Source organism: Rhea pennata, chromosome 2 (genome assembly GCF_028389875.1).
Source record: "Rhea pennata isolate bPtePen1 chromosome 2, bPtePen1.pri, whole genome shotgun sequence".
Taxonomy (NCBI): Eukaryota; Metazoa; Chordata; class Aves; order Rheiformes; family Rheidae; genus Rhea; species Rhea pennata.
In genome coordinates, this window is record NC_084664.1 from 48,680,947 (window position 1) to 48,701,290 (window position 20,344).

Sequence of the window (20,344 nt, forward strand, 5' to 3'; positions counted from 1 at the left end):
TTACTCACAAAATGTCCAAACAAAACCCCATGGATAGTTCAGAATTGTATTTTCACACACACCAAAAAAAAAAAAAAATCGACAGTTAAGAAATGCACCCTGACTGACTCTTTCCCAGGGGAAGGTTTTGGTTTAATGTGAGCTTTACTCTGAGCACTGTCATAACATGCAAATATGCAAGAGTAGGTTTGTCTTTCCTCTACTGTGTATCAGATCTGGCCAGTGTCACTGTGTCACTGGAACCTAGTTTGTATGGTTGTTTTGTAGATAATGATGCAGATCTGGTCATATTTTTCAAAGCAAGGCTGTAGAGAGGCACTAATTTTGCAGACAGCTGTGCCATCTCCAGTTGTTGCTCACTGGCCCTCTCGCCTTGCCATGGTTTCACTTCTGGAAGAGCAGTCACTAATCCATTTCAGGCCAAGACAGTCAGTTTAGATTAAGCGGCCATTGCAGGTAATGTAAGCTATCTGACTTTTCCTGAAGCTAAAGATCACTTTTCCCCTTCTTTATCAATCACTCTTGCCATCCTTACACCATTATGGTTGCATGGAAATAATACCTGGGCTGGGGCTGTCAACAGACAGGTCTGCTATCATCCCCAACCTTCAATACTGTCACCAGAACACAATGTTTGCCTATTACTTTAAAGTTTCTAACGTCTTTATATTTGCTTTTTAACATAAAAACGTGGGACTCCTTGGCTGAGAACTAAGTTCAAGAAGCCACTTGATGACTCAATTCAGTTGTCAGCACTTTTCCTGACACTTAGTCAGAGCTGTATTCCTCTGCCCTTTTGACCCTTGAAGAAGTGTTCCTAGGAGTTCAGACCTCTATTATGTCAACAATATTTTTCAGACAAAGTCTGTCTGAAAAAGTAAGTCAGATCTCAGAGAAGTCCAATGTGCAGAGACATAGAAGAACACACATGGTCAGAGACAGCTTTGGAGGTGCCAAATGACACTACGGGACCAGCAAGAGGGATAAATATGGGTGAAATCTCAGTGATCTAACATATAAGTAAAGGCTACCTGTAACTTACTATACGCTCTAATACAAATTGATATTTGGTGTGTCAGAAAGTTGCTAGAGCTCTGTTTCGAGGAAAAATATTTTGGGGGGTGAGGCCCTAAAAAGGGGTGTAGGGTTAAAGCAGGAGAAGCATCTTCCCTCTGTCACCCTGGCCCTGGTATGTTACCATCAGCATAAGGAGCTTGTTATTCTGGGAAAGAGTCAAAAGAAACCTCTTTTTAGCAAAATAGCCACTCCACCACAGTGCTAGTGTTATCCTGGGTGAAGAGATAGGTGCAGTCCTCTTTAGGAGTTAAAAAGCATCACAAAACCACTCCTCTTAGCGGTACCTGGAAAACCTCGTGGAAGATGTGGTGGCAAACAAAACAGTCTGACTGGAAGCTTGTGATAGGATTTCCAAGGAAAGACCCAGCCCTGACTCACTGATCTTCATTTCACAGAAGTTTTATAAATGGGCTTTCAATCAGTACAAGACTGAGGTGGACGGAGAATGCCCCAGGCAACATTTAAGCTGGGAGGTATTTCCAGGAGAGAAAGCGTTTGGCCTATAAGAGAGAGCATCTAGCAGCAAAACAGGCACTGCAGTCGACAATATGCCAGGATGCTGTGGCTCACAGTATGTCTGTGCCTTCCCGCAGTCAAGAGTATGAATAACCAGAGTTACGCAGTGGTTTCTTGTTCACACTCCCAGCCATTTAAGATCATGAGGGAGGGAGGGACATCAAAATTCAGACTTGGGAGTTTTTTTCTGTCCTATACCTTAGAGCGGTTACTTTCACTGGACAGAGTACAGGCCTTTGGTTTTCCTTGGTGATAAGCCATTTAGCTTTCAAGCAAGGCTTTGGGAAGGGGCAGCAGGCAGAGTCTACCTGAAGGGGGCTTCATCCAAAATTTAATGTCCTTGTCAAACTGTAAATGATGAGCTACTCATTTTCTGAAGGGCCTCCTCTTAACACACTAGTGATTGAGTTTGGCAAGGAGCTCATAAAATCCTCTGGGAAAAGTTATCCTCTAGATTAGAAAATACGTAGAAATACAGACTGAAACCCGGGCTGTAGTTACCTGGTCAGGTAAGCCCATGCTTCCACACCCTTGCTGCTTGCTCCCACATCCATGCCACAGTTGCCTTCTTGTTCCTTTTTCAGAGAAGCTGACACTATAATCCAGATCATCAAAATAACCCATTATTTTTCTTTTTGTAATGTTACTTTTATGAAAGGTCATCACCTTTCCTTCTACCCACAGAAAGAAGTAATTGAAGCGCTTGGGAACTCCCAGATAAAAGGACTGAGCAGTATCGAGAGCAAAGTTTGATCCGTGGCTGCAAATGGCTGTAAGGGCCAACTCATTTTGCAATTCATCACAGGTTCTTCTATATCCTCCATCCGCTACAATAAGCCACACTGTGGTTACAAGATACAAAACTTGTGAAACTCTCTCTGTTAGGGGAGAGAGAGGAAGGAGGTGGGAGGAAGAACCCCATTAACAGACGAAGTGCTGCTTGCTCTGTTCACACCATCCCACAGAGTGCCAGTGTATAAAAATGACATTTTGCTTCATAACACAGAAATTTTCCTGAAAGTTTCTCTCCCAGAAGCACATTGAAAGGTGTGATCAGGGCCCAAAGAAATAGGCTTTGCTTTTTATGGTCCCCATAAATTTTGGAGGCAAGCAGTATGGCTTCCCAAGTACATCTATGTGTGTATCTACTTGTGTCCATAAACATTCTTTGGTGGGCAAAAATTAGCTTGCAAATTATAGAGGCAAACCAGAAAGCCAGGTGAGACTGGACTGAGAAGTGAACTCTCCTTAGGCTGTATACGTAGGCTTGTTGCCATTCTTTTTTAACATATTTAAGTCAGGCTAAAACGATATAGTAGGATTGCTTCCATCTAGGAGTAGAATCAAATTTGGCATCCTATGTCATCCCACCAAACTCACTATCGTGTCATGGGAGCAATCTGGCCCTGTATACCACAGATAATTGGGAAGAAGCTTCCAGCAGAAAGCCAGTGAGAAAATGAGCAATATTTTCACAGTACTAGAAATAAGTGGTACCATCTTTAGCAAGCAATACTTTCACAAAAGGCAAAGCTGTACTGAGCTCTGAAATAGAAAGAGAAATCTACCAAAGAAAACCTGCTGCTTCTCATCCAGATTGTTTCCCCCCCCCCCCAATAAGGAATTATGTGACTATAGAACTATATAGAAAGATTTAAGCCTGAATATGACTTGCAGTGGTGTCAGGCTAAATGCAATACTGCTGGTTAAGGCTGGAAAAAGGTTAGCAGATTGCCTCCACTTGGTTTACAAGAATAAATCATGTCTTCTGGGAGCTTTTCATCATTTGCATTGGCTGTGCCTGAGGCTGAATCAAATATGGAAACAAATACTTTTGAAAGAATGTACTGTGGGTATTTTTAGGCAAGTGATTAATTGGGGTGGGGGTTGCAGGTTTGGGTTTTCTTTTTTTTTTTTTTTTTCCAGGTTGTACTGCTCCACCAAATCTATTTACTGTCTTTTAAAAAGGAAGCTTAAGGTGGTGATGGGTTTTACAGGTCACATGACATTAGTGTGGCGTGTGGACCACACAGAGTGATCTATGCTGAGCAACTAGCTACCTCAGAGGCCTCTTGTCATGTCCTATTCCAGCCGATCCTAGTCCAGGAGGCCTCTGTGCACACTGACATTGGACAGAGCCAACCTCTGGCACGTGGACAGTGTTTCTGCCACCTGCATGCGAAATTAAGGGTGTCAGGAATGGCTCAGTTCAGGCTACATCTCCTAGCAATAGCTGACTGATACAGACACAACCTGTTGAAGATGCTGTGGGTGGGGGTAACGTAGATTTGATCTGAGTGGACTGTGTACTTTCAGCACAGAGACAGACAGGCACTATCCTGCTCCAGCCACTTTTTTACCAGACCCTCTGTCAGCTGGCTTTCTAGTGTTTGTAGCAGAAGAGCTGGTGCAACCCTTTCCCATATCCTCCCATCCCCAGGCTAAAGAAGGAATCTATCTATCCTACTACTGCCTGGTAAAACACAACTCCTGGGAGATTCTTAAGACTATGCCCTCCAGCTAAGTATTTTTACAGTATCAACAGAATACTGTAATTGTAAATAATATTCCCAGAGTTCACAGAAACATTCAGCCCTGCTCTGAATGTTTCTAAACTTCTCATCTCAGTAGCATTTTATAGCAAAGGGATCAGTGGGCAATTTTACATAGGAAAACCTTTTCCATTTATCAGCTTTAGATTTGCTGCCTCTGATTACATATAGTATCCCCATAGTTCTGTACTGTGAGTGCTTGGTTAATTTTTGTCTACCTTTTGTTATTTAATGTGCCCCTAATATGTTTCATTTATTATTCACTTATGTCTTTATCAAGTACTCTTGTTAAATCTCTCTTCATATGGAAGCACTATGAGTTATAATCACTTTTATTGCCCATGTTTGGATTTCTAATGAAATTTATTTGAGGTGGGCTGACCAAATCTGGATTAGATAGCCTACGCAATGATACACTCATGGTCTGTGTAGCAAAATAAAGGTATTCTCCCTGATGTTCTTTATTTCCTTTTAAATAGTATATGTGGTATTTCTTAGCAACTGTTCTACTTTGAGAAGATTATCTCAAGAATTTATACGAAAGTCAACAGCTTTTTCTGGAATAATTAAAGTTGATGTAGAATTATGTTGTTTACATTCTTTCTTCTGCTCCAGGTTATCCAGCAATCCTTTCTGAATTCTATCTCACATTATGTTGTCCAGCCACCAAGTTCTGCTTGTTTTTTTTTCTAAAATTACTCACATTCCTTTATGACAATGAGTAATGGAAGCAATTTCATGTTATGTGGAAGGCTTGCCCCTTTACTTTACACTCATTCTTCCTGGCCACTAATTAAAGTATTGATGTGTCAGAAATCTCCACTACCTTCTATACTGCAGTTGAAAACTTGAAACTTATACAAAAGTAGTTCAAGACTAATATTAGAAGAATTATCCTAAAAGCAAACAGAATACCACAGGCACCAAAGTGAGGAACAGACTTAGAATGATGAATTGGTATATATTATTGGTTATATGGGTCAGGCTTGTCCATCCCACGAACAGCACTAGTGAAAATGCACATAGCCTCATGCAAACCATCCACATCCTCACTATATACAAAATAGGTTGCCCCTTGGCAACACGTCTATCCCACACATCCTAAAGGCATGGCTGCAAGGTCCTCTGTCTTAACTCAACCCTTATGTAGCAGATGCATGCTGTGATTCTGCTACACAGTCCTGTAACAGCATGGCCATGTCCCGGCAGGGGCATTACCCACCTCCAAGGTTCAGGCTGCCTGCCTGCCAGCTGGCTAGCTCTTCTCCTTCCATGTCAGGCTGTGGGCACAAGATGCATCACCTTGCCTTCTGCTCTCCTTTCATTAGGTCATTATCATCTGACCAAGGGCCTGGACACATCTTCCTAGAGCCTGCAGGCTTGGTGCAGAATAGAGAAATGGATCATGAGAGTAAGAGAATGATTTAACTATGATGTGGATTTTTGTAGCCAACTGCAAGCCAACTTAAAAGTTGGAAAGTAAAAAGTGGAAAATAAAAATAAAGAAAATGTACAGAAGCTGAGAAAGGGAGTTTTAAACTGTGTTTATCTAAGAGCTCATCAGTACAAAAGCTTCTTTATCAGTGCACCTATTCTTTCTGTCCTTCTGAGACACTGGGCTCAGGCAGTTGCTTTTGCTGCACTCTCTGGGGGCACCTATTGCTGAAATAAACTTGCTGTTTCAGCCCAGAACTACAGAGATAACTATAGGAATTCCTTTGCAGCACAGAAAGGAAGCCAAACGTCCTGATTATATCAAAATTGTAATATACAAAGGTAGAAATCTCCATAGTAGCACTTTACTACTGATAAGCCATAAAATGCTTTGCATATACAAAGTGCTTTTGACCCAAGAATCTCAAAGCATTTTTATGAATTCAGTAAGCTTCCAAACAACACCTCTGTTGAGAATCTGAACATAATCATGCCTATTTTACAGAGAAAAAAACTAAGTTAATTTGTTCAAGCTGACACAGCAGACGATTAACAGATATATGAGTAAAGATTCCTCACTTTTGAATAGGTGTGTCAATAGCACATGGGAACAGAAACTCTGGTACTTTATGTAGTCTTGGGCAGGTTTTTATTCTGTCAGTATCTTAACTGCTTGATCATAAAACATTAAAAGTACAGTCACATCAGCGGACTAGTGAATTCATGATTATATGTATTTTAAAGATAAAACTACTGCAATAATCTCAAAGGGCACTCTGATGAATCTAGTAAATTTTACATGCAACTAACAAGAGTCAGTAAGAGGCATACTATAAGCAAATAGGTAGAGTATATAATATCTAATTTCTACTGTGTTTACAAAAAAAATATAAAACTTGTATGTTCTACTGCTTTGGTGAAAACACATTGTAAAAGGTATTGTCTAACATTATCACCTGTAAATAAAGCCCACTGAAGTGATTTTTAAAGCCTAAGTAAGAATCTGATCCTACTTCTTTTACATTTTTAAAAATGTTTTGAATAGTATTAACTTTTCACACTTCTGTCCACCTGCACATGTGCACATGTTGTTGCTGGAAAAATACTGTGTTTGCTTTATTATTGTATTTTACATCTGGTTTTAAAGATAAGTATCACTGTGATTTCTGTTTGCTGCTTTGGTTTTGTGTGTTTGCTTTATGGAACGCAATCTAAACTAACCTTAAGGAGTGTCCAGGTTTCAGTTTTATTAAGCACTAACCAAAATGCATGCATCTGTCCAGCAGTATAAACACTGTACAACTACAAAGTACTATGTGCAAAGATCTTTAACAGTTTCAGGTTCTTTCAAATACGTGCTATTAATCCACGGCTGTCTGAGCCAAGAATTCAATGTGGTATCTATCACAAGGTACTCCAGCGGGATCTCGTTCTTCATGCTGTTACAGAACAGTGAGTGAAATCGGAATACTATGCTACAGAATCAGAGATAATAGGTTTCAACAGGCTAACTTCAGTAATGTGAACCATATCAGATCGAGTGTAACCTGTTGTGCAATAATCTCAGTGCAGAATAGGGCTCTTAAACCAATCATCAAGGTCACAAAAACTCACCTGCTTACCTTTCTTAATACAATTTTAAGAGCCCCTCATTCATTTCACTCACTTCCATCCAGCTGCCAGCACTTCTCTCCCCAGTATGCCCTGCATGCTTGCACAGCTGATCTGGCGTTTGGCACAGCGGTTTTTGATACTAGTTAAGAGATGAAACAGAGAAGATAGAGGACAGATAGAGGTAGTGGCAAAGCAGTACGTGGCCAAAGGGACCAGCCACAGACAGGAGAGAAACTTGGTGACAGCTCAACCTTCTTGCTAACAACAGCCTCCTGTAGCCAGTGCCCAGTGAATGCTCTGCCCTCCTGGGCTGTGTGCTTTAACTGGGATGAAAATGCCGCTCCAGGAAGACCGAAATGATAACCATTTCTGCAAACCTCAGCACTGATTGTGCGTACAGGGCAAGACAAACTGCTCTGCCTCAGACCCACGTGTGACCCACACGTGCCAGGGACCAGGCTGCTGTTTTCCTCCATCCAGCGGCAATATGCCTAGGCCATGGGGTACCGGGACGCTGCTCTGCAGCAGAGAGCCCACAGGGTCTGCAGGGTCCATGAAGTCTTTCCACTGGGCCAGCCCCCTGGCCCACGTGTGCTGTGAGATAAATGGAGTAACCTTCACATAGTGCTCGCTGCGACAGTAGCCTTTAGGCAACTGGCAGCTTAAAGAAAGAAAAAAAGAAAAAAGAAAAAAAAGGGAAAAAACAAGAAAAAATGACACTGCAAAAAGGGGGGGGGGAGACCCCACTAACACCAGCACTCGCACAGCCTCCCACCCGTTCGCTCCGGCCACTGCCTGCCCCCATTTCCAACGAGGTGCACGAGCACCAGACCGAAACCAGACCGGACTCTGGCCAGAGCACGTTAAAGCCCCACAGGGGACGCCCGGCCCCGCGCCCAGGCGAGCGGCACGGCGGCGAGGTGCGCATGCGCGGCCGGGGAAGCCGTTGAAGGGGGCGAGTCCGTGCCGAGCGCCAGCTCGCGAGGGGAGGAGGAAGGGGGCAACGGCGGTTGCCCGGGGAAACGGCCGCTGCCGCTGGCCGAGGCGGAGGGGCGCACGGGGACGCGGCTGCGCAACGCCGAGGGGGAGACCGGCGCGAGGCACGTGAGCGCGCCCCCGCCAATAGGCGCGCGGCGAGGACGCTCGCGAGGCTTCGTTCTCTATGGCAACCGTCACCCCGTAATCGACCGTTAGCTCCTGCCGCCCCAGCTGTCCCCTCAGCACCGGCGAGGGGCCGCCATGGTGAGCAGTGGAGCTGCCCCCGGACCGGCAGTTCCTCCGGGCGGAGGGTGGCGTCTCTCCCTTCGCAGCCCTTGCTCCACACAGCGGGCCTCTTCAGCCAGGGGCGCAGGGTATCGGCTCTGGCGGCCGCCGTCTCGGGTGGAAACGGGCTCCTCACGCCGGCGGGGGACGGAGCCGCGCTGAGCAGCGCCCCAGTCCTGAGGAGGCCGTCTCTGTCTGTCGCCCCAGGGGCTGGGGCAGGGAGGGCAGCTCGACTAAGCCCTGTGAGGGAGCTGCGGCCCTTTGTCGTGCAGAGGCCGCTCGGAGTAGTTGTTGCTGCTCGCGGTTCTGGGCAGCTCGCTCACCCCTTTTGGGCTCTGCAGAGACTGGTGCTGTTTGGTGTTTTTGCAGGATGCGATGCCGCAGTTGCTTGATTGGAGATCAGCATAGCTGACCTAGAGATCACGAATGGGTTGGCTTGACTTTATTTATTTATTTGATTTAATTTGCCTTTGTAGCCATTTTCTGGCTTCTGAGGTTTCAGCACTGGTGTTAACGTATTTTTTTCTGACTGTAATGAATAGAAATTTTTCATCTAAAGAAAACCAAGCAACAACAGAACATAAATTGGGTTTCTCAGGTGATGTCATTTGCAAGTACTGGGACTTTGAGGGAGGTACCAGATTTGCGGGTGCATCATGAGAGTTAGTTTTATTAACGGCTGTTGCTCTTTCCTAGACTGCCTTTAATTTCCAAGCAGTCTGGATTTGTGCTCACATTGTCAGTACTATTCATCGAGGTAGTGCAGTATTGCATTTGTACTAGAGCTACACTAAGCAGTTGTATTGATAAGGATTAAGCAATCAGATTACTTGTTTTGACTGAGTTACTGTCTTGCTGCCTTCAGCATCGTCAGTGCTAGCTCAGTACATTGGAGTCAATAAAATAGACTTCACCTTTGGTTGCACCAGCTTTGTGCCCATTCCTGCATTGTGAAGATCCTACCTCTTTGTGACTGGTGCTATCTGCACTAGCAAGATTTAATCTAACATAATCTACCATGCAATACTCCTTCATCTGAAATGGAGACATACATGGAAGTGCTAATTAGCTAGATCTGAAAACAATTCTTTCTTAAATTGCCATAAAAATCTTTGTTTCTGGGCAATAGGCTGCTAAGAAATGAATTTGGATTATCAGGTAAGATTACCTGGGAAGTAAGTCTCAAGATTTTACATATAGGCTAAGAGAGAAACATAACTTATTTGCCTGTATATTTCTTTTAGTGCATCTTTAAAAGATAAATACATAGTTCAGCGGAGTTATACACATGTACATATAATACAAAGAAAACTTTATCCAAGAGCTTCCCCTCCCATACAGTCATTCTGATTCTGATTCTTTATAGCTTTTTCTCTTACCCCTGATTGTGTCTGCTCCTGATTTTTGTCTGACCTTTCTGAGGGTGTTGGTTATCTGAGGTTTTATTTTGAAGTCCTGGTACTTTTAAAGGGGTTATACTTAGGTGAGGTATGCAGGGGTTACACATGTGAAAATATGTTTGTTTTCTAACATACTAGTAAACTCAATAACCCGTTATAAAAGCAAGCATGAAAATAGTTGGAGGGGAAGTCTTTGCAATACTAATATTCCTTTTCACTTATTTCAGTGAATCTTTATGCTTATCTCCTTGTCCACAGGCAGAGCTAGGCCTTAATGAGCATCACCAGAATGAAGTGATCAACTATATGCGCTTTGCTCGTTCCAAGCGTGGCCTACGTCTAAAAACCGTGGATTCTTGCTTCCAGGACCTTAAGGACAGCAGGTGCCATGAAGAGGGTAGCATATTAAGCTAAAAATTGTAGGGAGGAAGAACTGAGCAAATTATGTTAGTGACAGTTGTAGGTTTAGTGCTTGATGGGGTGACTTTCTTCAGACAGTTTATGTATTCTTACTGAGGAAGAAAGACACAGTAATTTTTCTAGATGTTACTTGTCAAGCGCTTTAAAAACTAAGTTGTTTAAATCATTAGGAATTAGCATAGAAATAGACAGCATGACATTGATTTACGTCTTACTTATTATGTCTAAATTTGATACAAGACTCTAAATGGAAATTATATTTCTGTTTGTATTGTTTCCAAGATAAAATGTAAATGGATTAACAAAATTACTTGTGGCTTTGTCACCTAATAACTACTGATAGCAAACGGTTTTAGGAGGACATTGTTATTTGTAAGTGATACTTGGTGTAGTGAGGTCTCTTAAAACAATGCAGAATTGTTATCTTTATCATATATGACTCATGTTGACTTTTCTGTTTAGACTTGTTGAGGAGACCTTCACAGTTGACGAGGTGACAGACATGCTGGATGGACTGCAGACTGTTGTACACAGTGAGGTGGAATCAGAACTCATAAATACAGCTTACACCAATGTTTTACTTCTACGCCAGCTCTTTTCACAGGCTGAAAAATGGTACCTTAAGTTACAGACAGACATCTCTGAGTTGGAGAATCGGTAACATATATTGGACTATAGAGAACCTTTTTCAATAATAAGAAAGCTTCAGAATGTTGATTACTTATATTCTTAACCTTCTAAAGTTATTCTTTTCCTATTGTGTTGATAAATTAGTTTCAAATCTTCTGTCTATAAAGTAGTGAGATACTTTCAAATTTGTCGTGGAAAAATGTTTTATTTTTTAGTAGTATTTATAACTTGAATTAATCAGTTCAGAGCAAGGGATAGGATTTGATTAATAACCTTTTATTATATAAGTAGCGTATATTTAAATCAAAGACTCTAAATCTTACAATTTCAATATATATACCATACTACTGCATGACGTTGTCCATTGTATTTGCATGGAGTTTCATTTTATATGCAATAAGGAGCATAGCATGAGCCTGGTAGATGTGTTTCATGACACAGCTCGTTCAGTAAATGAATGTCTCCCTTTATTTTTCTCTTCAAGAGAATTGTTGGAACAGGTTGCTGAGTTTGAGAAGTCAGAATTTACATCTTCAAACAAGAAGGTAGAGTTTTATATTTAAAATATCATAATTAAATACCATATGGAGTCAGGAGTGATATTTAAAATAATTATGTAGTACTGTCTCTTTGTGTTTTAAGAGGAAAAAAGTATTTGTTCAGGGTAACTTTTAAAGATCTTCAAAAAGTAGAAGTTTACAGTTCAGCACCAAGGCCCACACTGAACTGCCATGGCTGTTTCTAGACTGGGGATTCTGCACACTCTAGACATACCTTTTAAGCCTGATCCCAAAGTCAGCCAGATCAGGGATGTATTGGAGCATCTGCTTCTGGGTTCCTTTACCTTTGAAACTGTGGTAAAACAGGCACAGACACATAGCCAGGCTTTGTCCCAGCATGAAGCTGAGAAGATCCCACAATACAGATATAGCTCTAGCTTATCCTGTATGATTAACATTTATGTTACAAAACAAATAAGATTCCATGTATATTTAATTAATATAGATAATATATGAGTACGTAAAAATTAAATTATCTTGAACTATGTACTTTTTTTTTTTTTTTTTTTACTTACAATCACTTAATTTTTCTTTCCTCTGACTCTTTTATCTTCTGGTAGTTGCAGCATCAGTGGTCTTTTATTACTTTGGTTTTTTTTTTATTTGTATGCAGTACTTCCATTTAATCTTTAGCTGAAAGTGATGTATGTAATGAAGCTGTATATAATTTAAAGGCCAAGCTACCACTAAAATTGAAATCAGAATAAAAGATCATTCATTTGCTTTCCAAAAAAAAGCAGAATTGACTGCCAATCGTTATTTTACAGCATAAAAGAATACATTTCTTTTTCTGAGCAATTTGTATCATTCTTTTTTTTTTTTTTTTCTTTTAACCTTTCATCACTTTAGCCCAGTGCAGATCTCATTAAGCCGAAACTGGCTCCACTAAATGAAGGTGGGTCAGAGCTGCTAAACAAGGTAAGAATTTGTTTTTTGATGCAGCTGTAGTTGATGACTATTTTCCATATTCAGCTGAACTGGAAAACTGTACAGTAATACTTGTATCTTTCTCTATTCAGCAGTCAGTGTAATATACAACATAATATAAAGTAAAATGCTACTAAATTAATAAATGTTCTAAAGTATCTTTTATTTATTGCTTGATTATGGCTTGATTATGGCTTCTAGCAGTTATTACAATATTAAACTTCCTTTTGCAAAGATATTTTGACTTCTGTAATTTTTTACTTTTCCATTTAATGATTAAAGTTAGTGAAAACTAGTATTTAGCTATGTTCTGTGAGATTGGACTTCCTACAGGGAAATAAATTAAAATATGTAACTGACTGAAATGATTAGAGTATCAGTGATTTTTCTGTTTTACTGGAAGTCAGTCTTATTAAATTCCATCTTTTGGGGGGGTTTGTAGCTTAAATTTCTCCTAAAGAAACAAAAACTTAAGAATGAACTTGAATTTTGGTAATTTTGGAAGTGCCTGATTTCCTACTTGTTAAAGATGTTCACAGCTGTAAAACATGCTCTAATACTTAATGTTAGCAATAATTTTTATTATGGATTGAACTTATTTGGCTATTTTAAAATGTTACACATCTTACAATGCGTTCATAAAGCATGAGGAATCAAGAAGTTATTCAACTAAGAATTAAATTTTTGGTCTTCCAGGCTGTATTGCCCAAGTGGCATGTTAAGAGCAGTGTCTCAGTCATAACTGTTGTTACCTTTTAAGATAACTAAAACATTTATATTCTATTTTGCTTACAGCTCAGTATATTTATTTCTTAAAAGTAAATTCAAAATCTGTTTCACAACAGTTTTAGTTAAATATGTGCATCTGATATTTGTTGGTCTCAAAAATAATTCAAAATCTAAATGGTAAATTTACTATGACTGATAAAACACGGTTATTTTCTGTGACATAGAACATTGTAAGTGGTGGCCTGATATTTCTTTTTTAAGTAGGGACTGTGAATAAATTATTATCCAGCTGTTGATTGAAAATAGAAGTGATAAACAGCAATGAGATTTGTATCTCTAACATGCAATTTTGTTATCATGAACCGTTATACTGCAAGATGATAACTTACTGACCTTGATTCAGTAAAATAAGTGTTAAATTTAAGTGAGAGGTCTTATAGATTACAGTATAACTGCTTATATGTATTTAAGGAGACTTAAATTCCTTGCTCTTTGAGGCAGAAGATGCAATAATTTTGATGCTAGATTTGTGAAGAAATCAGTATTTCTTATCAGCACAGCCATCTCTACAAGCATTTACAAGGATTCCTGCTTTCTTGAACTATTAGGCTTACTTTCTTACTTGAAATATTTGGAAAACTGAAAATAGAACAAGAGTATTTATGGGAAAACTATTTCTTGTTTATTTACCCAAAGGAAATTGCTAGACTTCAAGAAGAAAATGAAAAACTGAAGACCAGACTCAAGACAATAGAAACACAGGTAAATTCACTGTGAGCTTGGCTACTTAGTTATTTAAATATTAAAACTATTCAGATAAGAATACCATTGTTATTATAGCCATGTTTTCAATGAAAATACGCTCATGAGTTGTTTTTTTTCTTTTTTTTTCAGGCTACAACTGCACTAGATGAAAAGGTCAAACTAGAGAAGTCACTGAAAGATTTACAGATGATCCAGGGAGATCAAAAGGTAAATGTAATTGTCAGGGGTTTTCCCCCAGTAATTATCACTTCTGTGCCATAGTCTGTATAGTATGTTTCTTTCCTGGCAGATGTAAAGGTTCAGCTTAGTATGTCATGTTCCTGCCGACATTGTCGTGTTCCTGCTGGTCCGTTAGTCAGCAGATAGTATGTTAGTTTATTTTATGACTTACTTTGTGTCTTATAGACCGTGATAAGATACTATCAGAATGTATTATTCCAGAGTTCATGTTTTCAAGGGCAATATTTATTTTATATTAACAAACGTAAGTTTATGTTTCTTTCTTCCTCTTTGCTAATCAAACAGTATCTAATCTGTTTTTTATTGCAATAATAAAATGCTTATTTTTTTCCAGCATTTATCACATTTGCTTGATAAAGTCTTGCACAAGTCAGACTTGCTTCCTCTTGATTCAAATTTTAAAAACCTAAATGCATACACATATGTCCCGATCATATATTCCCAAACATCAGTTGTTTGCCACAAACATTAACAAGCATGAGTCAGATGACAAATGTTTAATTTTAAATAATTCTACACATATCAGTGTACTTTCAAAAATGGTTCACCAGGTTATTTTTACTACATAAAGTCCTTAATCTTTTCTGTAAATGTTGGATTCAGACACAATTACTTGTTGCTACAGAAAAAAAGCATTAAAAGCTAGTGCTGTGGTAGAGTGACATAGGCAAATCTGTTCACGTCACTTTGGTATTGTTTTTTTAGCCTGTACCTTCATTTTGTTAAATTTTCTCAAGTTTGTCCATATATGATGTTTTTTGTTTTAAATTTAAAATATTTTTGTTCAAATTTTTAGCAAAATTTGAACACTTAAATCCCATTGTTTTAAGAAATGGACTACTTTAATTCCAGCAGTATTCACAAATTTGAAGCAAGCGTTAAGATTCACTATTTCCACTTTGATTTTCATGTTTTAATCACAATTTCTTTTTATTTTGCTTTCTGACTGGGGGTTGATGGTATGTACTTAGCTTTCTTTTCTGATTTTGTCTAGTAACTTTCAAAATCTGTATTAAATACAGTATTATTTAGAAAGGAATTTATCGGTTATGGCAAATACCTTCTTTAATAATTTAAGGTTTAACAAAATAGATAAAGGTTTAATATTCATCGAATCATAGAATCAGTAAGGTTGGAAGGGACCTCTGGAGATCATCTAGTCCAACCTCCCTGCTCAGCAGGGTCACCTACAGCATGTTAGACAGGGTTGCATCCAGGTGGGCCTTGAAGATCTCCAGAGAAGGAGACTCCACAACCTCTCTGGGCAACCTGTGCCAGTGCTCCGTCACTCTCACAGTGAAGACATTCCTCCTCATATTCAGGTGGAACTTCCTGTGGTTCAGTTTTTGCCCATTGCTTCTTGTCCTTTCACATGAGACAACTGAAAAGAGTTTAGCCCCATCCCTTTGACACCCTCCCTTCAGGTACTTGTACACATTGATAAGATCTCCCCTCAGTCTTCTCTTCCCCAGGCTGAAGAGGCCCAGCTCTCGCAGCCGTTCCTCACACGGCAGATGCTCCAGCCCTCTGATCATCTTTGTAGCCCTACGCTGGGCTCTCTCCAGTAGCTCCATGTCTCTCTTGTGCTGTGGAGACCAGAACTGAACACAGTCCTTGAGATGAGGCCTCCCCAGGGCTGAGTAGAGGGGCAGGATCACCTCTCTCCACCTGCTGGCAACAGTCTTCCCATTTAAAGAGTTTTATTAAATCCTGGATTGTAGTGTTAGTAGTTTGAAAAAAATGGAACCAAATCTTGTCCTTCTTTTATGGTTAAACATGAATTGGCCTGATTAGCAGGGCTGCTGACTATTTGCAGCTTTCATGTTCTAATTTATTCTCTGTAATCTATCACCTTCCTCACCTACTCTTACTTTATGTATGGGCATATATACGTATTCAAAACCAGCTAGTAGATATTGTATTGAAATATACCACTTAATCACTAAGTATATTAATTGCTTGGATAACATTCTACATTTCTTTTAGATTTACTCCACATTTTTGTAAGATAGATGTTGATAAAAATCATATGAACCCAGCTGCACATTAAGCAGTAGTTTTCAAACTTCTGAGGCAAACAAATGGCTGCTAAACCACAACAATTTTTAAAGGAACAACTCTTATCTCAGCAATTTCTAGTTATTTTTCTTCATAGCATAAACATGGTTCCACAGAACAAATGTGGACCACAATTTGTGGGGAACTGCTCTGATAGATCACTTTAACTTGGAGATTTAGAATTATAATGTAGTTAACTTTTACAATGTCACAGTTCAGAATAGACAGTGATTTTTTTTCTGATCTAAAACAAGTAATACTCTGTCGTGATTTTCAGCAGCGCAGCTTTGGACTAGTTATCAAAATTCAAAATTAAGCTTTTCTTCTATGCAGGTACTATTATCAATTGTATTACTACACTCATCACCTCCCACACAAAAAATAAAGCAAAGTTTCCTTAGTTTTAGGCGTTTGTTCTTTTTAAGGTGCTGGTAGTTCAGCCTTATCCTGGGTCATTATACTTTTGAGAGTTGGATTTTTTTTTTTTTTTTTTTTTTTTTTGCGGAAAACCATAAGAGAGTTACATGAATATAATTCTATGCAGCCCAGGCCTGATGGCAAGAAGAGTTCAGGTTGTTTCCTCTCATAGTTATGGAAGTTGCCTCACAAGCAACTGTGTAGATGGTTTTTTGTCTCATCAGAAAACAGTACAACATCAGAGCATGACTGATAATATCAACTTAACGCTGTCATCCTTTCCCACAATATATTACACTAATGACTTTTAAAATAGTTGTGATAATGGCTTTAAAAGTGTAACATAGATATTATGATCTTAAACTGTAATTTACTATTTACATATGCTGAATAACTTATTGTGTTATGCTTCATTATGTTTCACCTAATTACTATAAAGAAGTGAAGAACAAGAACCTGGTATCTCAACTTGCCAGAAAAAATGCTCCAGACATTTTTGAAATGCATTTTAAAACAGTTTTTAAAGCTAGAAGTGTATTTTTTTCCAATATTCTGTAGTGTGTGGAATTTCCTAATTTAGTTAATTAAAGCACTTATCGATTGGGCTTTACAGGAATAGTGCAGGCATAACTCATAAAAATTAATGTGTACCCATTTTGTATGGACTTTTGCATTTGATATTTTAAATATTTCTTCTTTTGGAGGCTAATGTAAACCAGGATATAACTGAACTGGAAAATAAAGTGGCAGCTTTGAAATGTCAGTTTGAGAAGACCCTGAATGACTCTACTGCAAATCAAAAATCTTTGGAAGAGAACTTGGTGACAACAAAACATGACTTGCTTAAGGTTCAAGATCAACTATCCACAGCTGAAAAGGTCAGCTTTTTGTAATGTAGAGATGGGCTCCTTGCTCACTTTATAACTGATTAAGAATTTAACAAGCATGCACTGGAGTGCAAGGACCACAAGTTTACTAGGGTCACATTGGTGCCAGAATATTTTTATGTCAGTGGAAAAACATGGTTATATGTAAAATAGCAAATACACAGCTCACTGCATGAATATAACCATATGAATGCTTAAATATTGCCCATTCATATGTATATGTATACATATGTATAATTACAAGAATGCAAACTGTATTCCCAGTCTTCAGAAGATTTTTAGCCTGACTTCTTCAAAAAATAAAGCGTGTCTTTCTGTCTTTCTCTCCTGGTAATAACATTTTAATCTATTAGCTGACTTCAGCTAAATTTGAATAGGGAATAGTTAGAGACACCAGTGTTCTAAGGAGGAAAAAAGTCATTTTTAAAAAGCATATTACCCAGGTTTTAATACATAAGTAAATAATATTTTGATATTATTGCTGTGTAGGAATTAGAGAAGAAATTTCAGCAAACAGCTGCCTATCGCAACATGAAAGAGATCCTTATGAAGAAGAATGAGCAGATAAAGGATCTACGTAAAAAGCTTTCTAAGTAAGTGATGTTGTTCTGCTCCATCAGCTGTTCTGACTGTCCAAATAAGATGCACGATTTACTCCTGTTTTGTTTGTATGTGAAAGTATCTAAAACAGATTATAAATTTTCCTTAGAAAAAACGTCACTAAGATGTTTTGTGACTTTTGATAGGCCAGTCCTTTTAATGGATGCTAGGTGAGTAAGGCTGTGTGCAACAGCAGCTATTGCCTAGCAGATAATGAGAGTATGTAGTATCCTGAAAGGAAACACCGTATCCATGGTGTGGTAGTTAAGACTTCAAAAGAGTAAGAAGTACCCAGTAGGTAAACCTAAGCAGGGTTAGGCCTGTACTGAGTAATAAAGATACACCCTGGCCGTTGCATTAGGTGGAAGATTGTCGTTCTGTAAACGGCGAGTGATCTCTGGCAACGCTGATTCCTTAGACCTATGCCATCGAAGGGTGGAGGTGGAAATGCAAACTGCTCTTTAAACTTTTCTGACAGTATTTTGGGATCTGTGGGGGGGGCTCCTGTTCATTTGTTCATTCTACTGTTTTGTAAACTGGCCAGTTGTAAAAGGAGAAAATAATCTAAAAAATATACATATTTGTCTGTGCCCTAAGCCATATAGTGAATGTTGACACGAACATACCACAAACGGCAGTAATTCATTACTTGGGTTTTATATTTTCTTTAGAAACAAGCTGTCTTTTAGGTATTTTCTACTGTGTTTTGATTATCTCTTTTTATCCTCAGATATGAGCCAGAGGACTAAAATACAAAGAATGTCCGATTTGTCAGAAGCTGCCATAGAGAGAAAATGTAGACTTGGTGTTATTTTTCTAATATTTTTGTTTTGACTGGTTTACTTCCTGCTTTTAGTGCTTAAAATAACTTTTTATTAATACTGATAAGATGTTGAAACTTCTACCTTACTTTCTTCTAAACTTGTCATGAATATTAGTTTCTGTAGTAATGTCTTTAATTGTTAACTTTGCACATTCCCTGAGAAATAGCAAATAACAATTTATTGAAGAACTGATACAACTCTTTACAGAGAATGTCTATTTTTACTAAGAAAAGAGAAAAAGATAAAATAAGCATTAGTTTTTTCTTAGATGTCTCTGAGGTGAAAACTCCAGTTATTTCATTCACATAGCCATGACGTGTTGTTATCGCTGAGAATTACATCAGTGGAAGAAAAGAGCAGAAGGAAAAACACACTAATTCTGTAGTATTATTATTCACTTAAGTTGTCCGACCTCTCAGCAAAATTTGATCAGTAACATTTTGCTAGAGGCTGTTCTTGAGATAAGGAGGTAAAGATACTGTACAAGGGAAGTATCTGGCCCTCTTAAATAAATACATTAATTGCAGTTATGCTATTGCTCTGGAATTTATTTGAAACAAATTTGAACACTGGAATTCTGATTCTTCCCAATATTTTTAACGTTAAGATGACAATCTGAGAAAGCCTAAGTAAGTTGCTAATGAAGCAGCTTTCTCAGGAGATAAGTTATTTTAGATGTTTTCACCACCATTCTTATTGCAGCCTCACTGAAAAGAGGTTTTTTTCCTCACATCTTGTGCTTGAAATCCTCTGCCGTGGATTCATCTGGCAGCCTATTTATAGTGCTTTTTACTTGTTCATTTTTCCCCTGTTGATATGTATGTTGCATATTACTTCAAATAAAACCATTATGTTTTAAAAAATTTCATCTTTAAAGAGATGTTTCTTTATAGGTGCATTTTATATAGCTGTTTTTCTTATTCCTGTAGGAAATAGTGGCAGATCAATAAAGGATATTGCTAGAAATACAAACATGTGAATTATAAACTCATGCCAATGACCACACCATATCAACCAGCTGTAAACAAGCAGCCCAGTGATTGGGCTGGGAAAAGACTTGTGTATGTGCTGATGACTATGGAAACTGGCATCTACAACAGAAGGTGGTCTGTGGTGGTGTTGCTGCTTGGGAACGCTTTTGCTCACTTGCTCTCAAAAGGGCATAGCCATTAAAATTGTCATATTTTCTAAAGTCTTTGGTTGTGCTTTTCCCCCCATTAATTAAACAGGATTGGGTTGGATAAAGCCCTATGTCTGTAGTAATTTATTGCTGTCGCATGATAGAAGGGCTTTGTGGGATTATGTGCCCCACATGTGGCATTAAGTTAAATTTGTGAAAAAGAGTTGTTTTTGTTTTTTGTCTCTTTTGCAGTCAGTAAAATGTTAAGTTCTGAACACATGTACCAAAAAGGTTTCTGGCCTGTGTTTTGT

At 38.8% G+C, this 20,344-nt stretch overlaps 1 protein-coding gene across 1 annotated transcript; it reads left to right on the forward strand.

The window, feature by feature from the left end:
• The first annotated feature begins 8,258 nt into the window (after nucleotides 1-8,258).
• On the forward strand, nucleotides 8,259-19,776 carry LZTFL1 (leucine zipper transcription factor like 1). The gene is made up of 10 exons (XM_062567870.1): nucleotides 8,259-8,435; nucleotides 10,115-10,239; nucleotides 10,739-10,933; nucleotides 11,391-11,451; nucleotides 12,316-12,384; nucleotides 13,819-13,884; nucleotides 14,017-14,094; nucleotides 17,307-17,480; nucleotides 17,979-18,082; nucleotides 18,820-19,776. Exons 1-10 carry the CDS (start codon nucleotides 8,433-8,435, stop codon nucleotides 18,836-18,838), a joined length of 894 nt encoding a protein of 297 aa, XP_062423854.1. The 5' UTR covers nucleotides 8,259-8,432; the 3' UTR covers nucleotides 18,839-19,776.
• Nucleotides 19,777-20,344: the final 568 nt, after the last annotated feature.